Source organism: Aulostomus chinensis, chromosome 23 (genome assembly GCF_037954235.1).
Source record: "Aulostomus chinensis isolate RoL2024-O1b breed Wild chromosome 23, RoL_Achi_v1.0, whole genome shotgun sequence".
Taxonomy (NCBI): Eukaryota; Metazoa; Chordata; class Actinopteri; order Syngnathiformes; family Aulostomidae; genus Aulostomus; species Aulostomus chinensis.
The window spans coordinates 16,743,685-16,769,919 of record NC_141342.1 but is presented as its reverse complement, the minus strand read 5'-3'; the positions used below and the strand labels follow the sequence as shown (position 1 = coordinate 16,769,919).

Genomic DNA, 26,235 nt, shown 5'->3' with positions numbered 1-26,235 from the left:
AGTGAATCCCAGAGAGAACGACACACAGTCATTTCATTTTTTGGCATCAAACTACAGTTTTTGTCAGTTGGATCTGTCATGTAAGGAGCGGGACCAATGTTTCCGTCCAACTCTCGGAAAGAAAGAAACATCCTAAAATACCGTAAAAACAATCCAGATCCTTTCTCTAATCTTTTAATTACGTCAATCTCAAAGTCTTTCTTTTCATAATGGCAAAGTCAGCACTGGGAAACATTTATCTTCAAAAAATTATGAAGCAAACACAACTTTTACCTTGTTGACCAAGCCCACAACAAGCAAACACATCGCTGATTTAGCAGAGGAAACTCTAAACATGTTTGCTAACCTCGAAATTACCTTTCAAACAAATGAGTGAGTGACCAATTGGTGCCTGAAAAAGTTTCCTGTGGTCGAGCCAGCATCTTTTACTGTGACACATAATGTTGCATCTTATAGTTCTGTTGTTTGTGCTTTGTAAGAAGTTTTATAAAAGTTGCGACAAACGTGTGCTGCTGCTGCCGTTGCTGACTTTAAACTCGGCTTAGTCCAAAAGTTCTACCTTCTCATAGTTGGTGAAGCCTCCCATCACAGCTGGGTCCACAATGCCATTCAGCAGCATGGAGAGGGGATTGATGGGAAGGTTGGGGTCGTTGAGATGCCTCTGCACCATGCTGCTGATCTTCTCATTGGTCAGCTGCATTGTTTCCATGGCGTTCTCTAAAGGACTTATCTCCTCCTGTGCAGACCAGTAAAAGAGAGGTGTCATCACATATTCGCAGCAATTACTTTCCTGTTTCAGCGTATGCACACATACATCACCGCTGCCTCAGTAATACTAACAATCAAGTGGAAACATTTTGTGTGCACTGACTATGGATAAGGTTATTAGAAGCTGGGCTCAGGAACCCTGAACTACACATATAAATCACGTTGCAAAGAGCAGCAATGAATCATTTTCTACTGCGCCCATACATGAACCTGCAACCGTCAAATGAAGATGGATAGTGTGTTGGTGTGGGGGAATTTAAATTCCCATGTCAATGAAATATGACTGCCAATTCTCAGAGCAGACGAATAAAATAGTTGGAAGTATCATTGATCCCCCCCTCCCCCCCCTTCACCATATGAAGGAAAATCCTAAACCAATCCGGATGGGCAATCTCATTACTTTGGATTAAAAACACTCCTTGCTGCTTGCTAAATAATAATTTCGAAGCAACACGAGTGGATTGTTGAGTAAATGTCAGATTTAGGACCCTGCCAAAAAAATAAAGATGTTGTGCCAGCAAGACAAATCTCCAATCTGTGCCGGTATGTCTCAGGCCAGCTTGATAAAAGGCATCGTCAGATGGAACGTTTTAGCTCGGTGCATCTCAGCCCAGTCATTAAGCTTTAAATAGAGGCTCTGACCTGGGGGACCCGGCCTCTCCCTGGCTCATCTGGAGGGCAAGCTGCTCCTGACAGTTTGTTCCAACTCTGCCTGGAGGAGCAGGCCTCTGCTCTGAATTAGTGAGGTGATGGAGAATAACACTTCACTACATGGAATTGGGAGTTAGGGGATCAAGTCTTTAGAGTGAAATAATTGTGCCTAGGATGTAGCAACCAGAAGGACAATTATTGTAAACCAAATGCCTGAGCTGCCTGCTGTGTGGGTGTCAGTTGGTGCTTTTGACAGCCATGAATGCAGGGTGAGCGCCCTGTAGAAATCACCCTGAATAAAGAAGCTGCTGATACCGAGTGGTAAAAATATGAGATCCTGACACGTTCAAATCTGTTAATTTGAGAACTAGAAGAGTCTATAGCTAATGTAGCATGATCTGAAGTAAAACCACTGATTCCAACAAGACTGAGACACACAGGGAGTTTTAGTGCTGCTGGGACATCCTCAAGCTTGTGGTTGGTCTCATTCCCGACACCACTGGTTCTTTAAGTGTTATAAGGCTATATATATATATATATATATATGTGTTTCACGAGCAGACTAATCATTGGTCTTGCTTGTCTTGTATTAGCTTCTTAGCTTCCTGCACTGTTCAGTCATAAGCATTTGATGCTAGGAGTGAAAGCAGTAGCATTGTACTTATTCACAAGTTGGTGTGCTGTCAAAACTGGAGTGGAGTTTTATTTATTTCAGGCAAAAAAACAGAAAACAGACTGAAAAAAAAGGGCACAAAATAAATTTTAAAAAAGCTGAAGAAAATCCAAGACTGTCGAACTTGACAAAGTGGTCAAAATAATGTTGGAACTGGAGATGCACCCCTCCACAGTTTAAGACAGTGGCAAGCTTGTTTGGAACAAATATGAGGCAGGTATCTCACCTACATTTCAATATTTTTAAAAGATTGATTTATCTAAAATCAACTTTTCTAAACCAATAGTTATAAAATTGAGGCAAACAGTTCCGACAGTTGCTCTAAACCTTTTTTGACTGGCAGAGAACTCCCAGTGCCTGGGCCAAAAATGAGAACACCAGCCCATGGTTTTAATTATTCACGCCAAAATGAGCTGAGAGAAAACAATCTTAACGTGCCATTTTCAAGTGCCACAATAAACACTAACAGCCATTTGGTGCAGAGAAGAAGATGATTCTCTCATCTGCAACAGTCGAATTAATCAACAACCGGGGACTTCTGACATCCTCTTTATTTGTATTTGCTTTGTGAGGCTATTTTCTGTGGAAACAGGCTCAAGGAGTGCTTGGTGAATCAATGTTGGCCCTCTGACTGAGACAGAACGTGCCTTGTCGTTTGTCCGGGGAGTGGCACGCATGCGTCCACACGGCTGTCTATACCGTTTAAGTGGACAAATCATATCGATTGCGAGGCTGCGGATCCTGATCTGATTAGGAGGCCTGTTTGGCACACAGGCTCTTAATACTCACAGTGGAGACTGACTTGACTTCAAACCAGCGCAGGATGCCAGGAAGTTTGTATGCCGTTGTGTAAGTGGTCCTTTCGATCCACATGTTCTGTAGAACAAAATGACAAAGAAACAAAATGAGAAACTCCGTGAGGGGAAGAGTGAATAAAAGCCATTGATGCAGTGAGGCATTTTAAACGGATCAATTTGATGCTGTTTTTGTGCCAAACAACAGTGAAACCACCTGAAAGCTGCATGATTGAGAGGGAGGTGATGTCATGAATATTCACTTTGAATGTGAGAAGGTGTCCACTACCTCCCTGCACACAGCCAGCCCAAACAAGATGGAATCTCCTCTAATACACACATGGAGTTGAAGAAAAACTGACACCGAATGCGGGCGTCCAACAATTCTCTCTCAGTATGTCACAGAGAAAGAGAAGTAAAATTTCCATTTGAGTGACTGAGGTGCAGGGCACTGGGCTTTAGAGAGACCTGGCAAATGGTTCAGTGGCACCCTGTCACGTTTGAAGGGTTGGACTGAAAATATGTCCAGTATTAGAGATCCATCACCTCTGTGTCAGGACAGAGAGAGTCCTCAGTCCGTCAGCATTACTGAGATGAGTGATAACGCTCAAACACACACACACGCACGCACGCACGCACGCACAGGAAGAGTGCGATAGGATTTGAATTGTTCTTTCAAACTGGATATTATTGTGAACAAAACAAAATCAGTAGGATTTACTAAAAACAGAAAACCTGAATGAGATTTGGACAACAGTCAACTACGGTTTTTCCTTCCAAAGAAAGGAAGCAAGTGGATCTCCCTCTCACTTGCAGCTAAATCTTCTGATATTCTGCTGGATTTTCAAAGCACAACTAAATGTAGGATGATAAACCAGCAACATCTTCTAGCAAATTAGGCCGAGGAAGCGACACCTTTAAAAAAAAAAAAAAAAGAAAATAAAAGAAAGAATAAAGCAGGACAAAACAAAAAAATTCTAAAAAGGTTTTTCTCAGCTTTGTTTCGTTTGCTGCAACTCAGAGAAAGATAATAAACCATTGGATCAATCAGTAGAACATCGTTCTCCTGGTGTAAAAGGGCAGAGAAGTGTGTTGTCATAAAGGTGTGTGTGTGTGTGTGTGTGTGTGTGTGTGTGTGTGTGTGTGTGTGTGTGTGAGGAGTGGAGTGTGCCAAACCCAAACAAATCTGATCGTATACTGTATTCAACCATTCCAGGTTAGGCCTGACATAATAACTACTAGACTGATGGCAAAAATGGTCACATAAGAAGGCGCCTACATGTTTTTGTGGTTTCATTTCTTCCTGAATATTTCAGTATTTTTCAAACTCTACAACATGACTCGGAATATTCTCAGGAACGTCACTGTTTAATGGGGTGTACTTTTCCTCTCACGCAGTGCATAAATGCTCTTAAAACTAAAATAAGACAATTTATCCTAACAATTTCTTTCTAGGACAATTTATCACCCGACAAATTTTCATCATCATCGTGTCAAAGCCAGATTCTGGGTACAATTACCCTGTCTTCTTTGGTAAATAAAAGAAGTTGCCAGCTAGGAATCGGGTGCTGAAACATTTGTTTGGCCCTGAATGTGCATCCATACAATTTACATATCCAGCAGCCCTGATCTTAATTGAAGGAGTGCAAATTGAGCATTAGTTTCATGCATTATTATGTTATTTTAACTTGAACAATTAATGAACAAAACCCCACACTTACCGCAAACTCGTTGTCAGGGTCCTTCTCTCCCTTCCTCACCGGCCTGGAATACTGGAATTTATGGACTTCATTTACTGTGTAGAAGCTGCGGAGGGAGAGAATCGGCACCTGAGTAAATTAAAAGCGTTATGGGCGTTCCGCGCCTTGATCCAAAGGTTGATTGCTTTGCTTCAGGTCAAATACAGGACAGGTCCCCTTCCATGCCAGCCCTGCCAGGATCTGTGGCATTTAGCAGATCGGTTTGGTCCACGTGTCGACCGCGCTGCCTCATTTACACGGCAAAAATAATTCACATGTTGCCGGCAGCTTCTGTTAATCAGACATGTTGGACACGAGGCTGCAGCGTAGGTGACACAGCATGACTGGCAGGGATGGACTTTGCCAAATCAGGTTAATAGACTTTCACGCTAGGAAAGCGATGCTGCCCCCCCCCCCCCCCCCAACTTAGACATGTTAATATATTTTCATGTATTAAGTTAATACATTTGTGTTCTGTCAGAAGCAAGAAGATTAAGTGCACTTCAATTTAATCTTTTAAAATATAGTTTGTTTTTTTCCCCTTATGACCTGTGGATATTAATGTTGATCATTTCGACCTCTGCTCAAGGAGGAAATGTTTCTCGTAGTGCCTGATTGTTTTGTTTGCTTTAGTAAGATAATACAAAAAAACAAAAAACTGTAAGGCCGATATTCACCACACTCGGTGGAGGGGTGCCTTATGGGCCAGGGAAGAATCTATTGGATTCTAGTCCAGATGAATCACAGCGCTGGACTGCGCAACTCAGGAAAATGTTTTGATGTGCTGAAGTGTGTCAAAAAGAAGAAGACAGAATTTGGTGTTGTGTTACACTGAAGTAGAAAGTTCACACTTTTGACGAGCATCCCAGCCTGGAGGCATCTACGCACCTTATACATAATTTAGAGCAAATACGTGCTCTCTAGTGCCACCTGGTGGATGCAGGAAATGATATTTGCACACATCAGTCTGCTCCTTCAAGCAAAAACCAAATCTTATTTGGTTTCGCCGACCTCCCACCTTACAGAAAAGCCACACACTCTGAATTGAGGGCCTGAGCATGAAAGAACAGGGGGCCAAAAGTTCATCTTTGAACTCTCCATGTACCTCCAGGTTCTCGCCGTGTCTCTTGTCAACAGGAATGTAGGGAAATGCCTCTTGTGCCTAAACAGTATTGTACCTCCCATTCCCAGAGCCATGACCCGTGGTTCAAAGAGCACGGTTTAACCTTATTAGCAAACAGTTATGAATAAAATATGAAATGAATCAGTGCTGCTGCAAAGCCTTACCCTTTTTATGATTCTAGCAGCAGAAATAAATGATGGGCTGAACTTTTTCTGATGAACAGACCGCACAAAGCTTTTGTGACATTTAAACGATACAATACGCGTTTGCTCGCGCCATCATCAAGCCGATTTCAACATCTGTAACTGGGGACAAAGAGCACCAGGCTGTTGAATGAACATGATATGACCAATTCCCAATTAATAAAGAAAGCGTGTATAACCCCCCCCCCCCCCCAACAAAAAACAAAACAGGAGCGTCTGAGCTTCTGATCTAATAAATAGATAAATAAAGCAGGTTCAAGTCACCCCAATTAAGCCTTTAACATGTAATTAGCTGGTGAGCTACAGATGATGTAATAGCATGGTGTGGACAAAGCAAGGTCAGAGGGGCGGGGGGGGGTGTGTGTGTGCATGCTGCCTGCAGCTGTGACCCTCAAACAGCTCAGGCTCATTGCTATGCAACACTGATGTTTTAGCTCAAATGAGAGAAAACAGGGAGACAGGGACAGAGAGAGAGAGAGAGGGACAATGGCGGTGGCGCAGAGAGAGCTGAGGACGGGGAAGAGAGCGACAGTCGAGACGGCCACCATCACCCTCTAATGTAGGCTATTAGCATAATCAGACACAGTGAGCAAACAAGTCAACAGGCATCTGAAGGGATCCCGGCTGGGGCGGCCAATACTGCAAGCTTGTGATAAAATCAGCGTCCAGGTATATTTGCTCAAAGGTTTTCCTGAGTAAATGTCTTCTTTTTAATTACATCCACTGATGCGTTTGGACACACATCAAAGTGAATTTTCACAGCTGAGTGAAGCAGAGCACGGCTGGCGTTCAGAACGGGCAAACACGCGAGAGCACACAACGCAAAGGTATTAAGGATGTCAGAGAAACAGTGTTTTAGTTGGCAAAATAACTACTAGCAGACAGCAGCCGGTGTCAGTTAATAACCTTGGGAAGGACAAGAAGGTCGACCGCTGTTTATCTGGCACAGACGCAAAAGACTTAATGGCCTCCAACCACTGCGGTGCTTGAATAACGCCACTCTAAAAAATGGCAATGCACATTTGTATGTCATCACAAGCTCACTAAGTTGTTTCTGACTGAGAGGGTGGATTTAAAAAAAAAAAAACACTTTGAAATTACAAAGTCATGAATACTTGTAGATGGGGGGGGGGGGGGCGGCTGCTTACCTCACTATCTGCTCAGAGACAGGTTTGTTCTGGAACTTGGCTGGTAAGTCTAAGATGGGTTTGACTGTGAAACACTGGATGTCTTGAGCAGAAATATCAAGGATGGAAATGAAAGAGCCGAACTTCAAAGAATGAGATCAAATCCCTGATCATTTCACATGAATCTGCAGACTAAATCAATGATCTGTGAGTGAAAATGAACCAAATGAGCAATATTCTCCTCAATACTATCATTTCAAACTCCCATCACTACAATTACCCTGCAAGTATTTCGTCATAACTTTGCGGAGTATATCTTCTGTACTGGAAGCATTCAACTTTGGAGGCTGCACAAAAAATACCCCCCCCCCCCCTAAAAAAAACAACAACCAAAAAAACCCCTGATGAAATGTAGGAGAAATATTGAACTGAGGGCTAAAACAGAAACTTCAAGATCAACTGTTCAAACTGGCTCAATCATTAGCGCTGAGGATACATTGTCCAGAAGAAGACTTCGTGTCTTCGCTGGGTGGTGTGGTGGTCTTCATCTTCTCGGCGTTGGGGAACTGCGTGAGGAGACGGGCTTCGAAGTCCTCCCTGCGCTCGTACTCCTTCCCGCGGTAGATGAACATTTTGTTCTAATGAGACATAAAGAAGTTGGTGAGACGCACAGGCACACAATCACGGATGCGAGATCGTGGATGAGAGCAGCTTTGCTAAGTGCATCAGCGTGAGAGAGGAACCCCTGAGTGTTGGGCTCAAATACATCATCATAAGCTCCGTATTAAATATTTAGGGTGGCACAAAGTTCTTGGTTCCAATTCAGTTACGTCAATCCCAGTGGAGTGGGCTTGCTGGAGGAGGACGTCGGTCTCAGCTCTGAGCGGCTACGTGTGGAGTTTAACACGTTTGGAACATTTTAAAGAAGAAAAACCTCCTAAAATGCACAGACGGCGTAAATCCTTCTCAGCAGGAACTCTCGACATTTCCTTCCTCCACCCATTCTCACTAACGAGCCAGGGCCTGATGATATCCTCAGTGAATTCAATATGTCTGACTTATTCTTAGATTATAATCACATATTAATATATCATTAATATATATCAATAACATCCAACCGAACAACTCCCTGGAATTGAATAAATACAATTCAATCTGACGGTTGTAGTTTTCCAACCTGATCATCTCAAATCGATGATGGTGGCTGAAGACTGATTGTTATAGTCATGGTAATTATCACTTTTTTCATAAACACATGCTTTGAACATGCAGTATATTTTCTATCACGTTCTTTTTAAGAAAAAATAAAGTAATTTCATTCACAAAAAGTGAGCTACAACTTTATTTGATTAAGTGGCCACTAGAGGACACTCACATTCCAGCCTCAGGCCCCGGCCCTGTGGTTGAGAAGCTCTGGTTTTGCACTCGTGTTTACTCTTGTCTGCAATTCCTTGCAGCTGAACCTTAAAACAACTTTTGTTTCCTCGTAGAACGAGAAAAGCGCGGTTCAAACGCGTGAAGCGGACCTCGCAGGTCGTCAACTGAACCGTCTGGTTTTCTTAACCACGATTTGTTCCACAAAGCTTGAATTAACTCCTCAGTACTGTTTTCATTCGACATTTTCTATCACAGCGTGTTGTGTTCTTGTTTTTTTGTTTTTTTAATTCGAGTTGAGCAGATTCACATTTCGTTGTTAAGCATTCCACTCATGCACACAATCTTCTCAATGTCACAATTCCCATTTTCATTACCCTCAAATCTAGACTGGCTAGTTCTGGCCAAGAAAATCACTGTCATTGAGAAAATAATTCATTGTGGGCTGCCCCCCCCCCCCCTTCCCTTTTTGGCTAGTGGGTAGAAAAGCAATTTCACACGGTCATGATGAGACAAAGCAGCAGTAATGTTATGATGACATTAAAAATAAATACAAGATGGTCAGAATTTAAGCTTTCTGGACAAAAGCGGAACATTTGTAGCGGAAGTGGGGAGCGGCTTCTAAAACCACCGAGATACCAACGCTTCAACTTTCTGGTGCTTACAAAAGCCCCCCAACAATGAAATGTACAGATACTTGAAGTGTGTTTCTGAATCACATACTGACACTGCTAAGAGGTTGTCTCATTCCAAAATAAGAGCACACTACATGAGAATAGTGCACGATGTGCTCCGAAAAATGTATGAGCCAGGAATGTTCTGCCAGCGTGCGCTAAGTGATCTGTCTGTGGAACATTTTGAATGATAGAACATGACAGTTCCTATCCGAGTGTCTCTAAAGGAGGTACGTTAGGATACATTTTTCACACCAACTTTCACAGACCTTTGAATTTTCTTTCAGCTAAACGCTCGCGGGAAACTCAATTCAGGGATTAGGTTAAGTTTGGGACTGACAGGCAGAGAAGGGAGGAGGAGGAGAAATACGCCGACAAAGGCTGTAAAATTGAGAGAAACAACTGTGGTGGAAATCTGTCTTGGAAATATTGAGAATACCTTTAAAAGCGACTTTTTTTTTTAATAGAGCGGAGAAATATAATAGAAACCTTCAGCTGCGCTTTAAACCTTCTCAGTGCGGTATTATGACTTAGTTTCAAGGTTGAAATGAAGATAAATACTCTGTTCCTGTCTTTACAATGTTGTTTTAACAGTCCATGAAAGAACCCACTCATGGAAACAAATAAAAGCTACTGAGTTTTGTAGAGAGTATTACACAAAATGAAGACAAGTGAGACCAAGACTGGGTTGCACACATACATATATATATATATATATATATATATATGATCTACAGCACTTCACAATTACCAAGTGCCCTAGTGTATAAGCACATGAACAACTTATAAATCATCAGCAGCTGAATTAAGCACTCTTGCATAAAATCAATTCTTAAGGGGATGGATATAAAATGCCTTCATCAGAGTATTGATTTTCTCACATAACTGACTCTTCCCTCGGGATGTTTTGATACTGCAACACATACAGCGATACGGCGAGAAACAAAAAGCCTCCCGACATTATTTATCTTGATTAGCAACCCAAACATGAATGCTTCCCTGTGTACTCGAGCAGAAATCGTTCAATGTAATGATGAAATGTTTCGAGAGGGCGTACAAACGAGGAGCTCACATGAGAGCCGTGGTGCAAGAAAATCACTTTCGGTTGTCTTGTCAGGACACTTGGCTGCTCTTTGGCTGTATTCATTCAACAAGTCGAAGGAGTTCATACCTCCGCCAAGGACCCACAGTCCTCGGGACGTTGCGTAAGTGGGGGATTGATTTTTTTAACCTTCTGCACACTTGAATGGCACCTCAAAGGTAGCTGGGCTATCAATTATGATGCTAACACGAAGCACTGTCACATCTTCACTTGCAAAAAGTGACTTTGCCTTAACAACTAAGCATTTAAGCTGCATGTTTGGTATTTATCGTGAAAGTAGCTATTATATAATACTACAGTGCATGTTCCTAAACTCCAAACTTGAATGAACAGATGGTGGATTTAGAAGCTGCATCATATTTTCCCATAAATGAGTGTCTCTTAAATTCAAACCCTCACCACATGGCTTCACACAATGCACAATGTCGTCAGGTAAGTCTCTTTATGTTTCACGGTAGATGGCGTTTGTGTACGTGGTGACATCACCACGATGCTAGGAGGACGTATTCTGAGCAGAGCTGGCTAATTCCTCTTAGCCCTCTGCTAGCTTATGGATTGCTTATTTGATAGCGCACCTTTTTCAGACTTCCCAAAATTTTATCGTGCAAATTCCGATGTCGTGTGGTAATTGAGCAGCTCTCAGCCTTTCGTTAACTGGAATGCGGCTAAATAATTGAATCGTGCTGCTTGTATAACTTTCCGAACTATTCTATGCCAAACGGATCAAACTGTTGCAGTGACATAAGCTATTCGGTGGGGTTATGAAGAGGTGAAACAACGAAAAAGTCAACCTACAGTTTCTACGATGGCAAAGGACAGGGTGACAGCGGCTCACTTAACAATTCAGGGTTTAAATTTCAAAGACAACATCTAAGTTGGGTTAGACTTTAATGTTGTAATACTCAGGAGGCCCGTGGCTCCTTTTTAATGCCTAGTATGTGCTTACGGAGTTAAATCTGTGCCACCAAGAGCAGTTCAGAACCTTCAGACTACTCCACACTCCAGGTGGGCACAAGACACACTCATGGAATCTCTCAAAAGCTGTAAAAACTCTTCACTTAGCAGGTAAAAATCTCCTGGACAACATCAAAAGATCAAAGTATTTTAAAGCTCAAATGGAGTTTGTGGCTGCAAGTGTAACAGAGCAGGAATCTTTTCAAGTTTCCAAGGCTGAAAGAAAGTTGAGTCTGTACACCCAAAACTCATTTAAGAAGTCATAAGCATATTAATATAATATCAATCATTGAAGGGATGGGTCCTCTAAAACAAAGGGTTCTTTTTGACCCATACTGCATCCCACCAAGTCTCTACTTTTTGAGTAGACAAGGAAACAAACATCTTACAAACACAGAACAGAACTTTGTCATTCGGCTTTAGAGATGGAGCAAAAAACTCAAACAAAATAAATAGCAGAGGGCCAGCTTGTATCCTTCCTCCCATCAACTACTGCACACTGAAAACTTTGATTCAACAAGACAAAGCCGGTGAACGAAGAGCATCACTTGCCAGAGATCGTTTTAGTCTCGACAATACGGACGGACACTCAAAAATTCGGTTATCGTGCCGGCCGCTGTTGATTTACAGTGTGAAACATGAAACACCGGCTTCTTCAGATCACCTTTAAAGTCTACTTTCAGGTTCACACTTGACAAGCTGCCATGCAGCGTGTTATTTCAGGCAATGTCAGACATCCGCTGAAAGAATAAAAAGGATAGAGGGGAGAAAAAAAAAAGACAACTCAAAGGCTGTTTAAACAGCCGGTTAGATTAGGCAAGCACAATTTGGCCTGTCTGTAATGGAGTTTCTGCCCTGCCAGATGAAAGAGGCTAGGCGGGGCACGCCGAGATCAGGGGGGCAGCAAAAGACCTTGGCGAAATAGCTGTTCTTCCTAATAGAATGAAATCGTGGGATCACTCTTCTTGAAACTGGACTTTCAAATTATCTCATCCCTGAAGGGCATGTTGGCCATTTGCTTGGTTGCGTTCGTTTAAAAAAAAAAAAAAAAAAAAGGGGGGGAAAAAAGTTGTGGAGAGAGGAAGGCAATACCTTTTGTCGCACCCCAGATAGCAGCCTAAAAAACATCTGTAGAAGAATATATCAAAGGCAAGAAAGTTACTATTATTATCCCCATAAACAGGATGTAGAGGAAAAGCTGTTGTGATGCATCATTAACAGCTGTGTTCAGCTTCACAGCGAAACTCCAGTGATTAAATTTCCTTGCTCAGTAAAAACTGATACATGGGCAGAACAATCAGAGAGCCAGAGAAACTATATCTGCACACAGTAACGTTAAATGACGCTATTGAGAAGGTATCGAATGTGATTATGGGTGTTGAATCCCAGCATAATAACCCAAACATGACCAATGTGTGTAACACATTCCCATCGATGTAAGAGCTGAGAGCTAAGTAGGCGTGGAAACCCGTTGATCATCTGTTATTTAGTGTCTCACACACTCTGTGCTTGTAGCCGTGCGTAGAGTGTGGAGGGCAGTTGCGTGGGCGGGTGTGTACTCACACGTAGGAAGGAGGGGAATCCCATGCCGTAGTAGCCAACGGCAAAGTAGTCTGGCTTGGGCCGGATCACCTTCACTATGTTCTCATAGAACTGGGCTTGTTTCCGCTGTCGGGGAACACGATGGTGAGATTCAGCGATGTGGAAAAACACAGGTTCTCACTGGGGGTTTTATTTTTGATTTAACAAATGAATTTTTGTGGTTTAACTGTTTCTAACAGCGTTGGGTTTGGTTTGCTGGAACATGTTTGATTTACATTGAGGCTCTCCTGATTGAACAAAATAATTCAATTACAAAAATTAAATAAAATCATCCCATGCACTACAACATGCTTGCTGGATACTTAGCTTAGAAGTGCGCAAACAATCAGTCTATGGAAATAAAACTCAGAGTCAAAATGTTAACAAAGTGAAGCATTACTCACCAAGGATGCACTAAGTTGCTCAAAGTCAAACATTTCATTCTCATACTGCTCTGCTAGCTCCTTTCCTAGGATGATGGCTTCCTCCCACATCTATTCAGCACATAAACAAGAGAGTGGAAGATTTGTCAAGCAAAAGAACCGCCGGGGTGCTCTGGGGCTCTTACAATATTCTACAGAATAATTAAAACAATCTATTCTGTTTGATCAGTTCATAATTAGACCTAAAAACTAAATGTTTGGATTAAACAGCGCCTGCCACTGTTTTATGTAAATAAAGGTTAATGTGGGACATATCAGTCAATGCAGAGGATTATCAATTAATGTGTAAATTGGTCAACATCAAGGTTTGTGTATAGAATGTCATGTAATGCACACACACGTGTACCCTGGCTTGAACAACCTATTGTGTGGCGTGAGAGAGGGAATGTTTGCTGTCATGTGTTGTATTATTCTGTAAGATTTACACACACACACACACACACACACACACACACACACACACACACACACACACACACACACACACACACACAGAGCTTGTGCAATGATCCGAGTAGTCTTCCCAACACTACAACTCCAATCTGGTGTATTACAGCGGCGCATTCCCCCTCGTCCCGCGCAGCGAAGTGGTGTCAAACATAGATGGGAGCCACTCAAACACATTGACAGACTTTTAAGGGCTTTGGACAACACTGGACTGGACTGCTAGAGGCTACAGGGAAGTCTGGAGTGCTACTCAAATCTGCCTGCCATCAGTGAGAGGGGCTGTAGCATCACCATCTTGGGCTGCTTTGGCCTTTGGGCAGATGATACCCTCCTATCTGGAGTTGTGACAGCCACTCTAACGCTCCTTGATCACTCGCTGTAGTCCATGGCTCTTTCAATTTGTCGTCAGCCTACTGAGTGGCTAAGAGAATCGGATGTTGGCTGCACTGACATATGTTTTCTCTTAGGGACACAGGTTGTGTGATGTTATGTTAGCCCAGTTTCCATTCAAATTTACTGTAAATTTTCAGAAATACTCCCAAAGATAAAGCAAGTTTCTGTCCAGCTCTGCTGGATGATAAGCAGCGATGCAATAATTCCCTTGTTTGCAACCACAGAGGAAGTCGGTTCCGCAAGATGATGCGACTAAACGAGCAGCAGTAAACCACAAATGAAGGAGCATGTCCTTTCAGGTTTTTCATATGCAAACCAAAAACGTGCATAAAAAAGAGCCAGATGCAAACACAACCGCTGCAGAACGCTTGGCTCTGTGACCGCCTGCAAAATTAATGTTTTAAAGGCCGATTATTCTGGTTTTCTATTTCTCTGACATGTCACGTGATGTTAAATTTCACAATGTGCAGTAGCGAGAAGTCTAATCACATGACATACTGCTGACTAGCAGTCCGGTGCAGCCTGAGTGGTCTGATATGTGTCTTCATCTGCGAAAGTATGATGAAGAAAACAGTGGCTATTTAAAATCAACGTCCTGTTAAGGGAGGAAAATAAGACCTCTGTTCGTCAAAACCTGCTTCGTCATCCCAGATTCTGTATTTCACAGAGATGACAGCATCTGAAAATAACATCCACAATTCATCATGATTACGACGTGTGCGTCTCTTACCTTGCCCTTGTCAAAGTAATTGATTATCTGCTGGTAGAGCTGGTCCTTCAGTTGCCCTTGAGTGGTGGCCTGGTAGCCGTCTCTCTGGGTCAGGTGGGCAGCACACTGTTCATCTGACCACTACGGAGGACAAGTAAGCAGTGGGGTTAACACTGGGCGGGACGTTATTGAGCAGAAGGGGAGCAGGTGATGAGAAATCAATCACTGAATTATCACAATGCAAATGGGAGAGATTGATGTGTAAAAACTGGCGCCGCACTTGAGCTGGGGTTGGGATGGAGGCATGAAACATAAATGAGCGAAGAACAACTCGCAGAAAGGGGATCGAGCGTGAGCTGCTGAGGTATTCTGCTGGCATGGCTCAAGTCCTCTTGTCCCCTTAGAGTGTGTGTGTGTGTGTGTGTGTGTGTGTGTGTGTCACAGTCAATCACTACCAAGTCATTCTGAGTCATCACTTTTATCCTATCATGAAACATTTATTTCCTGATGGGAGTGGTCTCTCAACACAACAACAGCTAAAAAGCTTCTCATAGCCAAAATTTGGGACAGACATGGACCCCCATCTTCAAATTCGGAACTATCTTTTCCAAGAATGATGTTTCTTCCCTCCAAAAGTGATCCAGAGACTTGTAGAGTCTACGCTAATTTACACACTGATGCTTTTCTGGCTTCCAAAGATATTTTATGGTTGTTTTTTTTTGTTTTCCTTTAATTTGTCCCCTGCCTGTAGCTTACTGTGGCTAATCCTTGCAAGTAGTGCTCCTCCTTTAGTTTAACCTGCAGGAAGCCAAGAGAGCGAGGTGAAAGCCAAGAAGAGGCATTAGTTAAATTAGTGTTACCAATGAAAAATAAACACACACCGGGCGTCACCCCATCCATTTCAAATTTTGTGCTGATTCCTTTAAACAGGCGAGGGGGACTGACTGTATGGAGGGTATCTTTTCGTGATGGTTGTGTACTCCATCATGCCCTTTTTTCATCCAGCATGGAGAATAATGAGGTTTTTAAAGAGCAGCCTTGGTTAACAGGGAGATGGACAATCTGATTGGCCTCCGTGTCGAGACCGATCCGTTGTAGCCTGCCAGGACTCATTCCTTACTTGCCAACTTTAATTGGCACTCGCAGGCGTTGCGCGTGTGAGCTAAGGAGTTGAGATCTCTAAAAAGAGTCCGATCAAATTCTGTAAGGGTCACAGTTGAATAGCAAAGCCAAGTAATTTGCATAACTTGCACTGGAGATGGGTGAACAAAATAAGTGTTCTTGTTTCTGAGGCTTAAGGAGGAATGCAGGGGGGTTTGGTCTCTAGTCATTGATTCCTTTTAGTTGGAATGCAGTATTTAAATGGTAAAAGGATTTCTGTTTATTTCTTGATGGGCAGTGACCCTGTATTGATGGGACGAAAGCGCTGATACATCTCTGACAAAACACAAAGTGCTGTAAATTCATCACCCGTTATTATGCTCCTGTAGGAACCCTGCCGGAGAACTCATTATTATTACAGTGGCCCGTTTTACTTTATCACTGCTGCTGAATGCGAATTCAAATGTCCATCACTCACCCCAAAAAGAAAAAAAAGAAGAAAAAAAAGAAAAGAAAAGAAAAAGGCTGGAAAAGAGACGATATTATTTATCTACACTCCGGTGGAACAAAACTAACCAAAACATTGTCTATAATGGTGAATTCCTCAAAGAGATTTATAAAATAATAAAAACAATGCCTTTTAACAGCTACTGTGACTGCTCAACCAGCAAAATGGGATCCAGACACAGTCTGTTCTGCCTTGTTGGGACCTGAGCAAAAGGATGAAACAGGCTGCTATTTATGCAAACAGGGATGAGACATCGGGAGGAAACATTTTGGGGGGGAAAAAAAACGCAAAAAGGAACAACTCCAAATGCAGGGTTTACAAAATCCTGACTGAGAAAAGATACTGCTCTTTGTGTCCAGGAGTTCTGTATGTCGATATTTTTGATGAAGACTTTTGATGAGGGGTTCATCAGCGTGACGATGACCTCCGCTGATGTGATGTAATTCACGAGGCTTACAGAAGACTCCTTCAACCGCCCTATGAGTGTTGTTGTCGCATAGTTTGTCCACCGCACGACGCGGGTTCTGCAGCGTTGACATGAAAGCTGGTACCGTCCTTTCAACGGAAGAGCGGAGGAATGAAACCCAGAAAAAGTTAGCATCTTCGCATGTTCCGTTCCCCTCATCTCAAATTTCATACTTTTTTTTTTTTAATGGGTTTTTGGTGAGAACGTTAAAAAAAACAACAGTCCTGTGGTTCACAGCAGCTTACGATATCTTCACATTTTGTTGCAAGGCATAAAATAAGGCAGTAAATATCACACTCATCAATTTTGAAGTATTTTTGCATCTAAACTGGCGGTTGCCAAGATTCCAGTGGTTCATGTATTTGTCGGGATCATGAAGTCCAGGGTCTGCGGCCTACGTCGTTTGCAGCGTCACATTAACTTTCTACTTCTAACGACTGGATTTACGCTTCAAAAATCCAGAATTTGGGGAAAAAGCTAAATTGAACCACAGTAAGGATTCTTCTTTTCCAGCTGACAACAAGCTGGAACACAACAGACATTTATCTTGAAGCAGCTCAGTGGGGTTGCAGCTTCTTTTTTCTCTGCTTTAAACAAAATCTTCTCTGAGTTTCAAAGACGTTGCTTCTATTGGCGATGGTTTACCGCGGCTTCACAGGTGAAACCGACGCTGATCAGAATGTCTGCCCTCTAGGCAGCCATCTCAGATGTCCTGTAACAATTTCAGTTCGGATACACACATATTTAATGGTTAAATGCCATCTGCCTGACAACAGCTCCAAGGTAGATGTTCTCTTGCTCTCTCTCTCTCTCTATACACATATAAATGTAGGTACAGTATGTGTATACAATTTGAAGAGGAATGTTTGCAATGCCGAGAGAATACGAATGCTTTCATTGCTGCTGTGTGTGTTGTGTCTGTATACCTTGAGCAGCCTGGCATGTAGCAGCAGAGTGTAAGCAGCCTCAGTATAGTTGTCACACTCCTTGTGGAGGTCGCACAGCTTGTACAGGTACCTGAAGGGAATGATTTATGGGTCATGTCTGGGCACTCTGACGTAGGCTTAACTTCATTACACCGACAACCTTTTTACTCTCTAATAAAACATGACAGACGGATGGGAAACTCTGAAAGCATCTGAACACTTTTTTTTTTTTTTTTGACAAATTCAAATCGGATCAAGGCTCTCTTAGCACTTACACCTGGGAAGAAGGGAGCCAGGATCGACAGCGCTTTGACAACTGCGGCTCAACTAACTGACACAACATAAAGTCTCCTCATGCACTGAATAATACAGCTTTGTAGACGTGTTGCAGTAGATTTCACAGGTTCACCCGTGATATGAACATTTACTGCTATGGTATATTTGAATAGCTACGACAGACAGACTGAGAATAACCCCGGCACAGTTCTCAGCCTTTCTCTCTCTCTTTTTTTTTTTAAACACTCCATGAAAAGTGGTTTCAATTTAAAAAAAACAAAAAACAAACACTGGTTCGCGTTTTACAAGAAAAGTGTTGCTGAATGTCACAGTGGTGATATCTTACACTGTTGTGACTTTGTAGATTATAGGAATAAAAAAATAAAGACAATGAATGTATTAATGCATGAAGACATGTAACAGACCCAGGCTGATGCGGCTGGCTCTTACCTGATGTACATTTCTTCTCTGTCTATCTCCTTGTAAAAATTCTACAGGAAAAAAGAGAGAAGTCATTTAAGCGTTCTTGGAGATTTCCTATTTTGTTATTACACTGTCAACAAAGCCACATGCTCTATTGGATATAACTGGACATCGTATATTTTTAGAAAGAACAACATTTTGGCATCGCGACAATGTAATTTTCTGAGATATGGATCAATAACTTTTTGGCTTGGAGCAGGCAAACATTAACTTCAAATCTACTTAAAACTGAGGGGTTACTTGGCAGACATCAGAATAACAAGAGCGAGCTGTCACGCTGTTAGCAACAGAAAACATTTAGCCTAGCACAGAGGCAGCGTGGTAACTGTTGAATGTAGGTCATCACGCTTGTGTTCTCCCACGATGGTAGAAAATGTGCTGAAATGTCAGTTTACATGGGTAAGTGTTTAAGTTGAGCTGTGAAAACATTTCAGTGGATATGGGATATGTTTACCAGGTTTGTTTGCATAAAGGAAGGGAGGAAAGTATTCGTCTTACGAGCACATTGACAGTGCAGCTCATGCGGTTTTCCTTGTTCTCGTCGTGCATGATGGTCCTGTAGTCCAGCAGCCTCTCCAGAAGACGAACCACCAGAGTGACAAAGTTCTCACCGGTTTTGGCCAAGTACTTGTGCTTCCTGCAGTGCTCAAGTAAACTGTTTATTTTGAAGGGATGTGGAGGTGAGAGAGAGGACAAGAAATATGATTTAAGCGTAAGAGATGCTCACATGATTCAAGTGTTGCCACTGAGGGATCTGGGAAACACTCTTCTAACAGAGTTAGTGCTGAAAGCAAACATCAGTGTGACGAGCTGAGACAAGAAGTTGTGTGATCATCAGAAAGCTGTGATTATTTTGAGAACTGCTATGTTGCAATTAGCATTATCTATCTTGTGAGAGGCTCAGGCGTAATCCTGGGCCATTAATCAGCACTTACATTTTCTGAAAGAGAACTTTGTACTGCTCGTCTCCACGGCCCCCCTCCACCTCGTGATCCAGCTTGGTGATGATCTCGTTCTCAAACTGCAATTAGACAGAGCAGCCGTAAATAATCAGTGTAGCTAATTTTTCAATTCATTAACGCCATCGCCCTGCTTCACTCTCGCTCTCCCCCCATCAAGGCAAGGCAGAGGGATCTGTACTTTGACTTTAATCATCCCTCTACCGCAGCCCAGCTGGCTGTGAGCTGTTTTATGTTTTTTTAATTATTAAAGCCTTTCTTTATTTGTATAAGTTTGTTTGGAAAACAGAAAGAGGCTGCTTCATGAGACTAATCCATCTTAGTTTCGCTGTGTTGTTGCTGAACCGTCCGACAGTGATGCATGGAGCTCATATTGTTAATTTTGTACTGGATGTAGCAGCTGTGTAAAAAAAAAAATTAAATTAAATAATAATAAAAAAAAACAGGCTTTATTGCAATGAAACATACCAATTTTCACTGACTTTTTGATGTGCTCCTGTTAGCCATGCAGCCAAGTAGGAAAAGACATAAATGCTACTCTGCTTAAAAAAAAAAAAAAAAAAAAAATTACACAAAATATGCGGAAAGTGAGAGACCCACGAAGGGGAAAAAATTGGCTTAAACTCTGAAAAGCAGTCAGGCAACACGCAGGTTATTTCCTCTGCACTTTCTCAAACTTACTGGAAGCCCTGTTCAAACAGCCATGCGCCAAAAGATGCTCAAAACACACCTATCATTAATTTAAAGACTGATGACAACCCCCTTTGCACCGACTTTCCACCCAGATTATGCATCATTTAACTAATTTAAATGGATTTGAAACACCCAAAAGGCGCTTGCACCATGCGCCTTAGACCATGCACTATGGATCGCTTAAACAGGGCTCATTGACTTAATTAGCAGGTCTGCCTCCATTCCTACTCCAAACAGACTTCACTAATGGCTGAGGTGCACAGTGAAAGCGATGCTGCTTAAACTTCCACACAGACCAGCGCAGACGCACCAAACCACGGAGCTTCTTTATAATTTGATATAAATACAACATGCATTATTTACTTTGGAAGCCTGCATAAACACAGAGAAGCAGCAAATGGCCAGAGACATCTTATGGTAGAACAGCTGCAGCCAAATGGATTCCCCCCTCAAGCAGAAAAGCTTCATTTTATTCTATAACGAGGCATAACATTAAGTTCCACTTACCATGGCTGTTGATAATCGCAGCACATCAAAACGAGATTTGCGGAATTACAAGTAAGCTTGTGGCTACAAAATGTTTTGCTGAGATGGACTACCCCACTGCATCATTTACTCTTCCCCGAGATTCCCATACCAACACCCACTGCTATTCATAAAGTCCTTTTTGTTACAGCTCATGTTCTAGTTTTGATATATTATTTCATATTTCAAAAGACGTACCCGCTGGAAACTGCATGTGAAGTGGAACTCGCACTGCATCATGTCAAAAAAGATGGGGATGGTGGCCTTTCGCAACTCAATCTCTGGAACTAGTGTCATCTCCAGGATCGGACCCACCATCTCAGGGATGAATTTTATCTTGTGGGGTCCTTAAGGGGGAAAAAAAAAAAAGAATGCATACAGGACTTGTATCATGGCAAATAGTGAAGCATAATCTGTCTATGAGGTGTCATGCTAGAGTAGTGACAGTCACTGCAGTCAAGAATCACTGCAATCAATTATTACGCAGAACCTTTCATGGTAGGTGTATTAAACCACTGCTTTGTGATGCAGGGGGGCAAAAATAAACGTGAGGTTGCGAAAAAAATCCCACCAGGCAACGCTGACGTAGCTTATTACGCACGTCTCTGTTTCTCCGGTGTGTTCCAGGCATGGCGAGGCATGACACTGTAACCATGCAGGAGATTTTAAATCAGCCGTTACATGCTAGAAACTCAGAGAAATCTGCCTTTTCAAAGTTAGCAAGTTTCCTCTCATCAAAAAAGTCCATGAAAGCCACGCTTTGAGCAACCTCACACCAAATACCTGGAATAAAAGACTGCAAGGCATGCATAGAGCTAATTAATCAGTCTAATCTGATGTAAATCTCTTAATTAAATGATCAGATGGAAAAGTTCACAAAGACAAGACTTTAAGGAAGGCACAGGTGGTGAATTTTAACACCCAATCCTTGCACTACAGTCACATTCCACTGAGACTTGACTGTCGCGCTCATCACAACACATAAAGCCAATTAACAATTGATTTTCCATATTTAGATGCTTTGCTGGCGTCTGTGTGATTGCGAGGGAACTCAGTTGGTATATAACCATACACATAAATCAAATGTCAACTGCTGCCACTCCAATTTTATTATTGGACAAGAGAAGAGGAACAATACTGACAAACTGATCTGTTAAACTTACCTAGATTGTACCACATATCCCTAATTTCAAAGCCAATTTGTCTTCTCATGTCCTGGTACCTACAAGAAAAGAAAGGATGTAATTTGTTAAAAATTAAAATCCATCATCCATCCATTTTCCATATGCTTATCTGTTAAGGGTCGCAGGGAGGTGGGGGGGGGGGGGTGCTGGAGCCTTTCCCAGCTGACATTGGGTGAGAGGCGGGTTCACCCTGGACGGGTCGCCAGTCTGTCACAGAGCCATCAGGAGAATTAGGGGTTCAGTATCTTGCTCAAGGATATGTGGACATGGTCACCGGGGAAAGTGAGGATCGAAACCAGCGACCCTTCGGTTGCTAGACGGCTATTCTACCTCTGAGCCATGCGTCCCTTGTAGAAAATGAAAATGACTTGGGGATATGAAAAGGGTAAACTCAGAGAAACCTTGAGGCTTTTACATATGGTTCATAGCAACTTTGAGTTCTGCTTTAAGTCTGACACGCGGTGGCCAAGCTTTAAACAGTAGTAAGTGAGTTTTTTTGTCGTCTTATTGCAGTCAGCTATTGATAAAAGGGTCTTTGTTGGTACCTTTCAGGCTCAATTTGCGTTGCAAGAGCTCATATACAAAGCAAACTGGCAAAACAAGCTCGGAGAATCACCCCCATGCAGACTTGTGGTCTCGCCTTTGAGAATGCCAGCTTATAAACTGATCGGCTCTGCCACGTCTGGGTCATGAGCCAATCTCCATGGCAGCTCAGAGCCAGTTCCCCTGTCCACAACACTGTTCAGGTTATGAAAGGACAAAGCCGGAGAGCAGAGACTCTAACAAGAGTGGGCATGGCGAGCAGAGGGGAAGAAAGTGAGAGGAGAGGAACTGTGATACTGCTCACGTGAAACCACAAGGATGGCTGGAACAGCTCAAGAATACAAAAAGGATGCAGAGACTGATTTAGGGCTGTTCTTACTATTTCCACTAGCTTGGTCTACAATGCTTTAGTGGCATCACTGTATGCTGAGAGACGAAATCAGAATGAAATCATTGCCAATTCACAAAAGGTGATCAGCAAATTGAGCCTCGGCATTGTGGTTCCCTGTTTCTGAGCGGCGCCTCCGTCTTATTTGAACTAGAAATCTGTGTTTAAAATAAAGTGTTTGCCTTAAAATGCTGAGTAATTCCAGTTGAACTCTGTCTAAAGGGCTCGGGGAGGGTTCTTGTGTATGTGGCTCTAAAATATGGGGGTACAAATTTCAAGGAAATCATCAAACAAAACCAAACAACAGCGTGGAAACCATGACCACCATGTAAACAAGCACACAGACGTCACACTTGGACTATCTGATTGACTTTTAAACTGTAAAACGAGATCTTGTACCTTCTTGAAGGAGCTTTGGGCTGACAATGTCATTTTTTTTTTTTTAATATATATTCATGTTTAGCGTCATTAAATTCGGCAGGTAAAAAACCAACAACAACAACGCACCACTGCTGGGATTTTTCAAAGCAGTGGATTGACTCATTGCCATCTCTGGAGCCAAGCTGTTTGGCTAAATCAAATATCTAATACGACACCGAGGGGAAATTAGACGGCTTTTCAGAGTCATCAACAAACCACCAATATGGCTGAGAGAAGACTGAGTGACCGATGGAAGCAGAGCGACACCCCTGCTCCTTCTCCTTCCAAATTTTGGCATGACAATAGTAGTGAAGGAAAAAAAAAGCAGGACACCTCCCCTGACATCTAATTAATATGACAGAATATGGAACCCAATTGATTGTTTAGCCAATACTTTACAAAGCCACACTAATGTATTTTGACAGAGACAAACACTGAAAGAATCCTTAATGAAGAGGCTGCGCCACTCCTTTGCAGCCTGGCCAGGTCAAACCACTTAACAATATTCAACTGTCAAAAGGAGGCGTGTTGCAAAGCCTGAGGATTGATCTCTGGGCAGCGTGTTGGCCAGATGATAAAGCACAAATAAACGTTGGCCTCTATAAATTACTGTAAAGCTGTAAAGAGGGCAATGTATTATGTATTATATCTTCGATTGTTTTTGCCTCTAAACCACATTTTTGCATGCTAGCCAAGTGTGTGTCTTGTAACTCATTCGCCGTGTGTTTGTGTGTGTGTGCGTGTGTGTGTCGGTGTGTATTCTCGCGGGGTTTGTGTCTCATATGGGCGTGCAGTTGACTGCTTAGAGGGCATCGTATCATCATGTGAGCTGAGACTGATGCGGAGTGCTGTTACTGTCACACTCCTGTAAGCAGAGAGACGAGGCGTTTTGACTGTTCCCTGTCAGGACCTACAAGGGATAACTGTCAACCACGGGCTGGAAAACTCTTGAAGAGGTTAACTAAGAATATAATGTACTACAGAGGAGCAGCAGTCAGCGAGAAATGGATCTGGAGCTTTTCAGCAGTGTGTGTGCTGTTTACTGCAGCTTGGTCGGGGCAGGGTGGCAAAGGGCAAAGCAAAAAAGGAGGGAATGACATGAGGGGATGGAAAAAGAAGAGATGGAGAAGAACAAAGAGAAAAGAAGGGGTTGACGTGAACTAGCCTGAATAGACGTGATGTGGTCAAAGCCTTAAGAAGAGATGTGTGAGATGCAAACCCAACACTCCCCCCCCTCACCACACGCACGTCACGAAAGCGACAATGCTGCATGCTCATCTGTTGGGCTCTGCACGTGTGTGTGTGTGTGTGTGTGTGGCTACATTTACACTCAGTGGGTACACATGCGGAGTCATTTTAACTGAACCAATGTTGTTGTCCAAGTGTACAAGATGTTATTGATAGGCGTGTGTCCGCCTCCAGAGCAAAAGGGGGCGGTATGGCCCTTACTGGTGACTGCAAACAGACTTTCTTCCAAACACATAATTTTGACCTTGAGCTGAGTAATGTTATTGTTAGTTAGTTCTTAGTTTTTTTAGTCATAGTAATTTATTCAGATGATTTGCCTGAAACTAGCAAACATGGTGCGACAGGACCAGAGAGACGCCTTCGCACAAACCAAAGCTAACACTTGAGCCAGATTCAGCCCCATTTCCCCCGTGACTGGTTCAAAGTGTCCTAACGCCTGACTGCATGAGTAGCTCAGTGCCCGCGTAGCAGCACTTTTAGGAGTGCTAAGCTAGAAATACGCTGTGTCAATACAGCCCATTTATCATTGACGTTATCTAACAATTTCATGCGGATGTCAAAGCAAAAGCAAGCACACCAGACCTATCAGTAAAGAACCCATCATTACCCGAGGAGGAAGAAAAGTAAAAGCAGTGGATGTTGACAGCGGACGGCAATTTTAAGCATTCAAACTTTGCTTTCAAATTAGTTTGGGTAACCAGATTTCTTTAAAACCTGCATGTACACCTCACTGCTTACATAATGGTCATCTGACTTCTTTTAAGTGCTGCTGCCTTGCAACCACATGCCAGCAATAAGTACAATTTTGATGATGATATAAGACCAATATTGTTACAAACTGGGGACAAAATAGACAGCCTCTTATTGAGGCCTCGCAATACTACAGTACATTATAACCTGCTATCAGTCCATCTCGGAGCTCTAGATGAGAGAAGAAAATGAGCATTGCACTGTAATAGAGCAAAACATCTCATACCACACTGGAGGATGGGTGACGCAAGTGCAGGAGATGCAGAGAGCTAAACAGCCGTACAGCGCACACATCTCTCTCTCATATCGCCCTTCTGTTCTCTACTCCCAAGCAAGGCACAATAATTGGTATTGCAGGCGAGACAGACAGTTCATGCACCAGCACACAGAAGAGGGGAAAAAGAGAGACAAAGGGAAACAGACACAGCGAGGGGATAGTGGGTGGGAAGTGGTAGAAAGAGAAATTGACAAACCCTGTGTAATACCCCCCCCATCGCGCTTGCTCCTGAATCACCTATTTGGAATGTCAAATAATGTGCCTGTGAGTATCAAATGGCTGCTTCTTTTAGGAGAGGAGGAAACAACATCAACAAGCTGACAAGTCAAGAAAAGCAGGGTGTGTGTGTGTGTGTGTGTGTGAGTTCATCACTGCCCATAATGAAGTGCTGACCAATGAGGAGGCTCACTGTCAAGCACAGCCAAGTGTGAGATGTGTATACACACCTCGGTGACAAAAGCCCCTTCAAATGAAGATGAGATCCAATATTCTCCACTTCTGCCAAGAAACCATTAGCATGTTTTTGCTGTATGACCAGATTATGAGAAAATACTAACGTAGATTACTGGCTTACTGTAGATATGGGAAGAGGATGAACGGGAAATGAAACCACTCTCTCAAGCTGGAGCTGACAGGAGAGTTGTGTTTGTGCAGCAGCTTTTGCTGGAGCGATGCAATTCATGGATTTTATGGGTGAACCCTGTGAGATGATAAAAATGTCCACTGATTGACC

The 26,235-nt window shown here is 42.6% G+C and overlaps 1 protein-coding gene across 1 annotated transcript in view; it reads right to left on the bottom strand.

The window, feature by feature from the left end:
- dock1 (dedicator of cytokinesis 1) overlaps positions 1-26,235 on the bottom strand; it is a 175,307-nt gene that overhangs the window by 14,670 nt on the left and 134,402 nt on the right. Inside the window, exons 32-45 of the mRNA XM_086194482.1 lie at positions 21,856-21,914; positions 20,891-21,039; positions 19,451-19,536; positions 19,014-19,170; positions 18,483-18,523; positions 17,757-17,847; positions 14,777-14,896; positions 13,168-13,257; positions 12,746-12,850; positions 7,575-7,716; positions 7,100-7,181; positions 4,608-4,692; positions 2,882-2,968; positions 560-736 (exon numbers count right to left, since the gene is read on the bottom strand). Coding sequence (XP_086050608.1) covers positions 560-736; positions 2,882-2,968; positions 4,608-4,692; positions 7,100-7,181; positions 7,575-7,716; positions 12,746-12,850; positions 13,168-13,257; positions 14,777-14,896; positions 17,757-17,847; positions 18,483-18,523; positions 19,014-19,170; positions 19,451-19,536; positions 20,891-21,039; positions 21,856-21,914 — 1,471 coding nt within the window. The remainder of the gene's footprint in view (positions 1-559; positions 737-2,881; positions 2,969-4,607; positions 4,693-7,099; positions 7,182-7,574; positions 7,717-12,745; positions 12,851-13,167; positions 13,258-14,776; positions 14,897-17,756; positions 17,848-18,482; positions 18,524-19,013; positions 19,171-19,450; positions 19,537-20,890; positions 21,040-21,855; positions 21,915-26,235) is intronic.